The sequence below is a fragment of the Hibiscus syriacus genome, unplaced genomic scaffold (assembly GCF_006381635.1).
Source record: "Hibiscus syriacus cultivar Baekdansim isolate YM2019G1 unplaced genomic scaffold, ASM638163v2 tig00112864_pilon, whole genome shotgun sequence".
Classification (NCBI taxonomy): Eukaryota; Viridiplantae; Streptophyta; class Magnoliopsida; order Malvales; family Malvaceae; genus Hibiscus; species Hibiscus syriacus.
Window position 1 is genome coordinate 33,893 of NW_024063414.1, and position 11,527 is coordinate 45,419.

Genomic DNA, 11,527 nt, shown 5'->3' on the forward strand with positions numbered 1-11,527 from the left:
CTCTGAGCCCAAATTAAGCCTGGACGCCCTTTGTTTGAATCAATTATTTCCTTTCTCCGTTCCATCTTCAAACAATATTATTATTTTCCTGTTCTGGTCAGTCATACATACATGACACATACATATGTACATATGCATGTATGTGTATCAAATCTTTGGCGTCCATCTGGTCCTTCCCCTTTCCATCTCTTCATTTCGAATCTCCCCTTTGGTTCGAAGATGAGTATATCCGTACGTCACCGTGTTCATATCCAGTGGCTGTCCATTGCCTCCCACCATTCCCAGAACATTATTTTTGAGCAGATTCCGTTGCGCAACTCCATTTGTGAATAAAATCTCGTCTTCATCCGGTTGGCAAAGCGATTGAACCAGATCCGAACTCCCGCATTCTCTCCTATATTCGAGTATGATACTCGACAGCTGATTACACTCCAAAAATTTGTCTGGGATAGTCTCCAGCATCCAGTTTACATACTCGACATTATTTACATGGTGGTTCATGTCCAGATCACTCCTCTTTGGCTAAACATGATATTAATTTAAACCCCATTAGCTCTTTCATGCATAATGTATGTTGTTATAAATGTAAATTCTACCTTCAGGTCCGAGTTTATGTATTTTGCTCTATCGTCCAGCTCGACAATTTTCTCTGGTACAGCCTCTTTGATTGCTTGTTTCTCTATGAACCATGGAGAAATTTTGACAGTCGTCTTGTTTGCTCGTTCACCATCACCCATGTGCTGTTTAATCATGCATGTTTTTAGTTAATTAAGTTGTGGTTCTGCATGCAAATATACAATAATACCTAGTGGCACGAGCATAGGTTATGCCTGTGGCTTGACTCCTGATTATCCAGTCACGTCTCATCCCGTTCTTTCCCGATGCTCCGACCCATGTGTCGAGTTCGATTACCTCTCCCCTGCACCACTCAGAATTTGTGTCAAGCTGAAAACTGTTTAAAATCATCGGAAAAAACTAATCTGAAGTCGTAGTTGACGAGAAAGGCTGACCAGATGGGATAGTAATCATCCCATGTGTGGCTCCAAATCCATTGCTTAGAAGTCCAGACATCCAGACATGATTCAATGCTGTTTCCTACATAAAGAAAAATTACAATCTCTGAATAATTACCAAGTTATCTGCTGTATTGAAGGATCCAATGAGCTTTAATTTATCACCTGGAAAAGGTTAAGTAGGGTTTCCAATGAACCTGTTTTATCGATGCCAACTTCGTAAGACCAAACCACAACCGTCTGTCTATACCCGACTCCCCTTTAGACGATGAGCCCTTGACGGTAAGGGTTGACAAACTTCTCCATCAGAATCCTCTGACGAATCTTCTCCTCGCTTATATGCCCGTTTCCGAGGAACTGTATACAAGTCAAAGAAGTGGGGTTTTTTTTTACAGAAATCTCATTCACTAATGCATGATGCTTAAATGGCCCGGCAGAAGCATTCCCATTAACATTAACATTGACTCTATAATCTCCAAGGTTACCATTCTATTTCGATCCATTGGCTCTATAATCTACATGGTTACCATTCGATCTCGATCCGTAACAACACCAGAAGGTAGAGAAGTGGTAATAATTTGCAGAAAAAATAATTCAATAACCAAAGTAGAGAAGTGGTAATAATTTGATAGATAATGATGTGATTTACCCTAAAATCTCACAACTCTCGGGCTGAGTCCAGATTTAGGAACATTATCCAGTATTCGGCCCGAATAGGACTGACAATTGTACTAATTTAAATGGCCCAAAAATACAGTAAAATCCAGTAAACCAACCCTAATGATGTTTTTATTTCTCAAGATATCCACTAGAACGATTTTGTCTTGGGTACAAAGGGAAAGTCCTTCCCCTAGTAATTACAGATTTGAAGTGCCTAAATTCTACTTACAATACATACACTACACTAAACTCTAAGGCATAGTATTAAATTACGACCGTAATACAATATAACATACATTACACTATACTTTAAGGTATAGTATTAAATTACGACCGTAATATAATGTAACGACACATCGCAACATTTTTTTAAGATTATCGTAAGACTGCAAATCGCATTCGCAACTCACAGTGAAAACCGCAGTTTACTACTATGCTTTTAAGGGCTAGTCCCCATCATCTCCTGACGTCTCTTCAATGAAAGCTGCTTCTGCAATCTCATTTGACAATGGAATCTCTTTATGAACAAGTCAGCCACTCGGTCTATCTCGTCTTCCAGCCTGAACTCTTCCCCTCTGTCTTCTTTCGAGTTCTTCACCATCTCGATCACCGAACCTCCCGAGTCGGCGAACTCCATTTCTTCCGAGTCGAAAAGCGAGTGACTCAGATCAGGGTATTTTTCTTCTTCTTCATCATCTTCATACTTGGTCTGTGGTGTGCTCGGTATCCACATGGCCGCATTGCCGCTGTTGTGAAGAACGATCGACGGGCTTCGTTGATCTCCGCTCACACGATCGTCTTCTTCCTCATTGGAGATTTCCTCATTGCGCCCCATCAAGGCATTGAGCTTGTCGGACAACGAGCTCACCACCAGAAGCTTCCTGTTTTGAAGCAAGGAGAAGATGACGAGGCGGGTCTTGATGGCCTTCGTCTTGCTCTTTATGGCCATGGATTTGGCCTTCGCTATTGCGGCTAAACCATTGATTATCTGCTTCAACAACCCGCTTGCCCTCATTTTTCTTCTGATATTTCACGACGGCAAATCTGATGTTTTTGGTCTTGGTCTGCGTTGTAACAAAAGAAGGTCGAAGAGTTTAAATAATGGGTAATGGAAGAGTGGGGGGCTAAGGAAAAGAGAAAGCCATTGGAGTGAAAGTTAAAGTGGGAAGAGGTTAAAGGGAAGGACAAGTGGTTGCATTTCGTGGCTCTGATTGCCGCACGGTGGTTCCCGATGCATGGCCGCTACGTTTCGTGGATTTTTTGTATAACTTACTATTATATTGCATTAATGTTTAGGTATTGGCAAAAAAGGAAGATAATTGGTGTTTAGGTGGGGACCTTTTCGTTTTTGAGATACGTACGCACTCAAAATTCGTAAATAGAATTCTAAGTACAATATCTAAACGGTTAAAAAAATATTGTTTTTAGAAATCACGAATTTAAACATCAAAGATTATAATAACGTGATTAAACGTTTAATGTAAAATAATTGAGAGTATTTAGAACATATATTATTTTGTAATCCCTTTTAACTTGCATAAAAAAGTACAACGTATAACGAACCCAATTTAACAACAAAAATATTTCATCGATTGATTTTTAATTTCATATTGTTTTATATTTTTAGTTTTGAAATATTTTATTTTCCTTTTTTATAGTCTTTCCTTTCTTTATCAAATAAAATTAAGATTAGATTAATGTATCAACTTTTTAGAGATAACATCAAATGATTTGGTTGATATTATTTAAATAATTTTATAATTTTATTGAAAAAAAATTAAAAGATTCGTGATCGAATTAAAATGCATAGATGTTAATTTCAAGAGCCATACAATTATTTTTTATTTTTTGCACGATTAGTCATGTGAAAAGATGAAAATACTTGAGATTATGTTTAGTTGTTTTTCATAAAATATTAAATGTTGTTAGTTTGTTATCGATTAATGTTGAATTATGTTTCTTTGTTGCATGTTTATGTGTCAAAATTTTATTTAATTCTATTTTCGTTAAATTTCTAGCGGAGAAGTCGTACTAATTCTTTATATGATTAATGTGACATTTGATATTCTGTTTTCGCTAAATGTGAAATATTATATTTATTGATGTTGAAACAATTAATAGTTAATTAAAATTCTAAACTCTTAAACATCCAAATTTGAATAATCACTTATATGTACAACGAAAAGCTTATTCTATTTATCGACCATATGAGATCAGCTACGCATTTGTCACGGAGGGTTATTGTTTTTATATTTTACAAACACAGTTTATTTATTTTTAGTTACAAAATATCAAATCAAGGGTTGAAACAACTTTATATTGAATGATTTTTGCTGATTTTATATTTATTTTTATAATTTATATTGAAAAATAATATTTATTTTTTAATAATAAAGTTTAAAAATAATATAGAATGGCAATATTTCAGGCATGAAGTAGTATAAATTTTGTGAAAAAGCAAATTTGGTCATCCCCCAATCATGCCTTCCATCGCATCCCAACTTTATATATATTTACGGATCTAAAAATATTTTTCATTATAGATATTATGAATTAATAATATTTTTTTTATGAACATACACAATTAAAATTTTAAGATGGACACAAAAAATAAAATTAAAAAATAACATAAAAAAATTAATTTTCAAGGTGAACACATGTTTACCCTAACATATACATAGATCTGTCACTATATATATATATATATAATCTTAAAATTAAAAAAATAAATAAATTACACAAAATAAATAAATTCTACTTCTATCGATATATATATATATATAAATTGTGACGAATCAATATGTATATTAGGATTGAGACACGTTGATCCTGAAAATTGAACTTCTTTATGTTTGTTCATGATTTACGAGAAGAATAGAGTGGAGGGGATAATTAAATAAAGGAGTAAATTGGTGGTGTTTGTTGCTTAATGCGATTTTGTTATTTGGTAAGTGGGTAAGTTAGGGTTAATCAAAATTCTGACACCTTTTATTTAGGGTGTTCGTTGTTCGATTAAAACTGAATTAATCGACCAAATCGAAATTTCGGTCAGTTAATGATTAATTTTTTTAAAATGTTAGTTTCGGTTAACTCGGTTCGAAATCAGTTAATTAACCGAATTAATCGTATTAACTAAAATTATTAAATATTTAATATTATATATATATATATTATTTAGTTTTAGGGGTGTTTGAACTCGGCTTTAAATGAATTAACCGACCAAATTAATCGAATAAATAAATAATATATAATATTTAATATATAATATATATTATTTATAAATTCCGATTAATTCGGTTAACCTATAAATTAACCAAACTTAATTCGATTCGATTAAATTTTAAAAAATAGTTCGGTTAACGATTAATAAAAAAATCGACTAATAAAATTTGAACAATTCAATTCGATCAATTAATCAAATTACTTGTTTTAACATCCCTGTCTTCCATCACTTTAAAGTTTGAATGAATGGTTGGGATTCTTAATGTTTTGTTGTATTATTTTCAACCTCTACTTCTATGGTCAGAATGCGACAATATTAATATACAGTTAAAAAATGTATTACTAAAAACATTATAATTTTTATCGATTTTGTTATTTTTTCCACCGATTTATTATTAATAGGCATTTTACTAGAAATGATAAAAAAAATATTGATATTTTATGTAGAAATAATAATATTTTAAATAATTTTTTATTAATTTTATTATTTAAATAATAATAAAACTAATAACATATTTTTTTAATTATATATTAAAGGTGTCGCACTGTATAATTTCTCGTTTATCACCTTTACATGCTTAGCCCTTTAAGTCTGGAAAATTCTTAGTGATGCTCAACCCCCAACCCACGTGTCATCCCTTTTCTTTTATCACCAAGTGGATATTATCCTCACAACAACAATAACCTAGCCTCACCATTTTTTTTCCCGAGAAACAATAATGTTTTTTTTTCTCTATACAAAATGAATTACAAGTCTTCCTCAACTCTGGTTTTCTTTTACACTATTCATTTCAAGTCCCAGTGAAAAAGGCGTTATGGTTCAACATATTGAGAAGCCGGTAATTTTGGCCCAATACCGTATGCGGGTTAATTATTTAGCCTAATACGATACTAGATTTTTTTATTTTGAAAATTATAGTATTTACCAAAGTGACATGAAACTTTTCGCGTTGAGGTGATGAGTTCTAATAAAATATAATTTTTATTAGAATTTGTCACTCCAACATAACAAAATTTAATAAAAAAATTATATTTTATTAGAATTTGTCACCTCGACGTGATAAATATGAATAAAAAAGTATTATATGGGTGATATCGTCATGTGAGCGTGACTAGTTTACCCTGTACTGTAACATTTGTCATAGATCCAAATTTATTTTGAAGATGACTTAGTGGATTAATTTTTTCACCCGCATCCCCTATTGGGTCAATTTTGCCTTGAGAAGCCTCTCGTGGGTTTGTATCGCCCTTTTAAATGATCAACTATAAGGCTCTCATTGGTCCAACTTGTCATTTTAAAAGAAAATATATATAAAAGAGAGAGAATATATATATATATATAAATAGATATTGTGGCATTTTTTTCTCTTTCGGTGTCAGGGTTTCACTCTGATTAAACTAGATTGACCTGCATCTCACACTTAATTTTGGTTGGTGAGTCTTCCAACAAGAATTTTCTGCTTACACAAAACTCAAACATATGTTTAAACGATGTCAAACTACTTATCACTCGAACTTGACGTTTTTTCTATTATATGTGAGCTTATCGTCCCAGGTCACTGTTATTGTAGGAATGATATTCCTTCATAGCAGGGAAATCCTTTATCTATGCCACCAGGCCACATGATCTTTCTTGCATTTGCATGCTATTTTAAGGAAAAAGGGACAAAGGCGTCTCCACCGTTGTATAGATTAACCAACTATAACTGGAAAAGAATGAAAATAAAACATGTTCTTCATGCTTGAATTCAACTTCCATTATTGATATCTTCTTTCTGGATTTTTTTCCTTTTTCTTGATGTCCTTTTCAATTCGATTTATGATCTCAGATTTCGCAACTTTAGTAACATGATATTGTAGGTATTACTATTCGATTCGACCTTCATAATATGAATTATGTCGCGTGACATATTTGCTGTGTTATAAATTTTACAGAACATGTGATTTCAGAGAAAAAAATTTCGATTCATGTTCACGTGTCGAAAATAGGAGATATGTAACACTTTTTAGACTGATTTAGTTTAGATATTTTCTTGCTTTCCTAGTCCTAGAACCTTGTTTTACTTTATTATGGCCTTTGAAGCCTATAAATTTGAGGTTGCCGAGCATTTGGAATTTCATTGCTTTAATCACAAAGAGAATGTGCAGTCATATTGAAGAAGACAGTAAGCTGAGAAGAGGGCCATGGACCACTGAAGAAGATGCTCTCTTGACCCATTACATCGATCATCATGGGGCTGGTCGTTGGAATATGTTGGCAAGATGTGCAGGTACCAAAACTTCTTATCAAACTACGATCTAGTCTCCTTTTCTTTTATGTTTCCTTGTTGATCCACTTTCAGGCCTCAAGAGGACTGGAAAAAGTTGCAGACTAAGGTGGCTGAACTATTTAAACCCCGACGTTAAACGCGGAAACCTGACGCTCGAAGAACAGCTCTTGATTCTTGAACTTCATTCCCAGTGGGGAAACAGGTGAGTTTGTTCAATGATCTAGCGCAGGTTTGTTTGATACATGTGGCCTGAGTTGTGTTTATGTCTCTAGGTGGTCGAAAATTGCAGAGCGTCTTCCGGGTAGAACGGACAACGAGATCAAGAACTATTGGAGGACCAGGGTGCAAAAACAGACATGCTCTGCTTCTCATTCGAAAGGTACGGGTGCTCAAGTACCGGAATGCGTAGTCCCGTCGTCGTCGACGATTCCGGGTTCGTTTGCCGCGGAATTCGTGAACATTTCGGAGGAAGCCGATCGATTCGCCCAACACCAAGCGAGTCCAAACGTGTATGACCAAGTTCTGAATGGAAGTTACGATATCGGCGGCAGTGGGCACGGCACGGAAACTATGGCTGCTGCCGGTGAAGGGTGTTGTTGGATATGTGATGAGATGACGGATGATGGGTTATGGCAAAGTGGAGCGTTGGAAGAGATGGGCAACTTTGTGTGATAGTTATAGATTATGGTATATGCTGTGGCATATGACCCATCATATAAGGTGATGGATGTGATCTTTAGTGGATATGTACCTTCTTTAGGAATTAAGCACTGTATTTATAGGACTGGTTTCTTATGTATCCATACAACAACTTTATTAATTTCAGAGTTTTGATTAAGAATAATTATAGATTGGATCAATTTTTTCCACTTAAACCCGAATCTAATATTAAACCCCTTCATCCTCAATTCGGAATCTAATATTAAACTATTTCATCCGCATTCAATCCGAGTTTAAAAACATTTCACTCGATCTTAATTTTTAGGTTAAAACTCACACTCAACCCTACATCTCTACCTATAAATTTATTTTAATTAGATAAAAGGATTTGATTAGACAAATGATATAGAAGAGGATATCATTGTAATTTTTTATAAATATATTCCTGATAATTATTATATTATATCAGATTAAATTTTTGGTAAGCTACGTATTTAGTACCTAGACTATCAATTTTGATTCGTTTTAATATTTAAACTTTCAATTTTTTCAAAATCATACCTAACATTTAGTTTATGTTTCATTTTAGTACCTTGCCGTTAAAAATTTAACACATTTAGTACATATACCATCAGTTTTGGTAGTACATAAACTTCCAAATTTTTTCCCCGAAATACAACGTTAAGTTTTAAACGAGGGCACTAAAATGAAACAAACTTTAGGTATGATTTTAAAAAATTAAAAATTTAGGTACTAAACATGTAGTTTACCCTAAAGCATTGTCAATTTCTTTTGTGTTTGTTGAAAGTCCTAAAGCAGCCTGTTGATCGACCAACAACGCTAAACAAGAACAAGAAAGCATGTGAAGTTTTCGAAAACGAAGTATCCGATCAACGCAAACAAGAAGAGCATGCTAGGTTCGATTCTCAAGCATCCTCGTCGATCGAAACAAGCAATTCTGAAGCTACAGAAGAAAGCCGTGGCAGACTAGCAGTATCGAGTAAACTAATCAAAAACAAATTCACCAAGACGAGCTTAAAGAACTGCAGATGAAAGAACCAGGAATTTAGTTGAGTGCAACACAACACAGAATTAAAGACAAGGGCTGCATCTCATTCAACTATTGTTACCATTGTCACCTTACTTTGTACATGATTATTCGGCTCGAGATAAAGAAATAAAATGAATGAAGATCATATTAAAACAAAAATTAGCATTGTAAAGCAGCCGTAACCTAACCAGAAACATCAGAAAAATTCAACTTTGTTCTGTGAAATTCCTAATCTACAAAGGTTCGGTAACCCTGTATACGAGTCTGAATAATTCTGGTCACAAAATTGCCGAATGATTTCTTTAGACCTTGTTGCAAGTTGAAACTCCCCTTTTTACTACCTCTGCAAGAAAGTCAAAATGCCAACAAGTCAAGCTCACAAATCTCGACTCGATCATAATACAGGGATCTTAAATTAGACCCTTTTCTTTCATCAGTTTGGTTGCTGGGAATTTAGCAGAGACAGAGATGAGAAGAAGGTGGGATATTTTTGAATTAAAGAAGATTTACTTGCCGTTTTCAGCCAACTCCGGGACCTTGTAAGAATCCACCGTTACCTCCGTCAGCCACAACCCAGGAAACAAGTACTGTAGCCAAAACAATGAATCAACAAAAATGAATAAAGAAAGAAAGAAGAACAACAAAAACAATCGGAAAAGTAAAAAAATTTAGAAGAAGAGGAAACTTACGTCCAATTGCTTCTGAACGTTACGTGCGCGTTTCTTTGGCCTTCTAGGAGGGCGGTGGCCAACCATGGCCTTGAAATCCTCTTCGATCTCCTCCTTTGATAGCGATACCGAGAATTTCGGTCGGGGTCTTTTCTTATCGGCGGCGGGTGGAGCCGATGCCAACGACGGTCCCTTGTCTCTTACTCTGAGTGACTTAAACACCTCATTCGTCATCGGAGAACTGTAATTGTTGTTAGTTACTTCTCCGTCAATCGGAGCCTTACACGCGGCACGCCTTGCCCTGAGATTCCACGGTCTCGGCTCCACCTCTACCGCAGGCGAATCTTCCCTCTCTTTCTCTTTTACTTTCTGCTTATTTTTAGGCTCTTCGAATTCGTCCGCGTCGTCCGACCCTTCGTCTCTAAAAATTGCACCTTTGATCTCATCCGCCGCCGTTTTAAGATCTTTCATGATCTTCTCCCTAACTGCCTCGATCCCCGCCGCCGCCTCTCCCTTCGGTATCATCAACGGCTGCTCTCTCGCACAATAGGTGTTCTTTCTGCTGGGAGACGACGACGACTCCGGTTCGCGCCGCCGCATTCCACCAACCACCAAAGTCTCAAGCTTCGACGGGGGAGATCGGCGCCTTTGAAAGACACGACGACGACAATGCTGGTATTGATCAGCAAAAGCGAAGGATGAGTTGGTGGCGTTTGAAGCATCGTCGAGTTTCATACACCTGAGATGTCTCCGATTTCCCCACTTCAAACAGGGAAGGTCGAAATTGTGAAGAGGTTTTGATCTCCGGGGTCCCATCGCCATGTCTCTCTCACCAGAACACACCATTGATCGCATCACCGAGCGAGTTCAATCTTTAACGCCAAGAAAAAATTCAAAAAAAGCTCTTTTTTTTCTCTCGGTGAATTCCCGATGAAAAAAATATGATTTCCCTTTTCTTTTTAACCTGCTTCAGAGAAATTTTCTTTAATATCCCGCTGCCGGTAGGTATCTTCTTTTGCTATGCCGATCGCCGGGAAAGCGCAGAGAGAGTTATCGCCATATGATGGATTATATGGGAGTGAGGGAAAAGGGAGGGGGCGGTTTTAAAGTTCAGGTTATGAGATTTCTGGGGGTCTTATTGTAATTTCCTTTTTTAATTAGGGGTATTCTGCTAAAATGCACCGTGGTGCATTAAGATTACCGGGATTGGGGATTTCTTAGGTGAAGCATCCTTTTCGAGTTGGCGAAATTACACGTTTGTGCTCTATATTTTAGATCAATTTCTTCTCCTAGTCCCTGTATTGTATTTAAGTTAGGAGCTAGTCCTTATAATGGTTGTTTTTAATATTTTAATATTTTAATTCAATCTAAATGATAGATATGAAATATTTTAAGTAGAGGTCATCGCAATGCTTTATTTTAATTAAGTAGTCAGATTCTCCTTATACGTATTAGTTTTGAGTTGATTGTTTGTCGCTCGAGGAAAGCCCCAAAGGAGTTATTCGTAGTCCGTCCCCCAGTCGCACGTGATGACCCACTCTGGTCACAGGAGCAGCTCGAGCAATGCACCAACAGTCGACGGGTTCAAGACTGGGACCCGTACCCAACCCTCAGACCAATCCTTTTTCCAATATTACAAATCTATTTTGTCGACTTCCCTTACCTACATTGTTCCATCGACTAGAAGGTGTTGGAATTTGTTCGTACAAGGAGTTATTTTAGATGAATACAAATTCAAATTTATCCAACAAAAAATATTTTAAGTAAAATTTTGTTATTAGACTATATGCACTACGGTCAAGTATAGAGACTAATTGATCAAATTATAAAAATCAAATCTATGCTTTATGTTTTGCATAATAGTTGATATAATTTTTTTTAATTTCAAACTATTCTTATCGAGTTATTTGAATTTCGTATCATCACGAACTAAAACTAAATCATTTTCTGACTTCAACTAAATAATTTGATTATTTAGTTAAC

At 35.5% G+C, this 11,527-nt stretch overlaps 3 protein-coding genes and 1 pseudogene across 3 annotated transcripts; 1 reads left to right on the forward strand and 3 right to left on the reverse strand.

The window, feature by feature from the left end:
• Nucleotides 1-147: 147 nt before the first annotated feature.
• On the reverse strand, nt 148-1,516 carry LOC120184256 (annotated as a pseudogene).
• A 595-nt stretch (nt 1,517-2,111) lies between these two features.
• LOC120184295 lies at nt 2,112-2,723 on the reverse strand. The gene has a single exon (XM_039188796.1). The coding sequence runs from the start codon at nt 2,686-2,688 to the stop codon at nt 2,113-2,115; it is 576 nt and encodes a 191-aa protein (XP_039044727.1). The 5' UTR covers nt 2,689-2,723; the 3' UTR covers nt 2,112.
• Nucleotides 2,724-5,710: 2,987 nt separating this feature from the next.
• Nucleotides 5,711-7,940, forward strand: LOC120184257 (MYB-like transcription factor EOBII). The gene is made up of 4 exons (XM_039188765.1): nt 5,711-5,734; nt 6,979-7,165; nt 7,238-7,367; nt 7,438-7,940. The coding sequence occupies exons 1-4, from the start codon at nt 5,711-5,713 to the stop codon at nt 7,835-7,837; spliced, it is 741 nt and encodes a 246-aa protein (XP_039044696.1). The 3' UTR covers nt 7,838-7,940.
• A 974-nt stretch (nt 7,941-8,914) lies between these two features.
• LOC120184334 lies at nt 8,915-10,616 on the reverse strand. Its single transcript, XM_039188830.1, has 3 exons — nt 9,566-10,616; nt 9,387-9,463; nt 8,915-9,219 (listed from the first exon to the last, which is right to left on the reverse strand). Exons 1-3 carry the CDS (start codon nt 10,397-10,399, stop codon nt 9,105-9,107), a joined length of 1,026 nt encoding a protein of 341 aa, XP_039044761.1. The 5' UTR covers nt 10,400-10,616; the 3' UTR covers nt 8,915-9,104.
• Between the last annotated feature and the right edge of the window lie 911 nt (nt 10,617-11,527).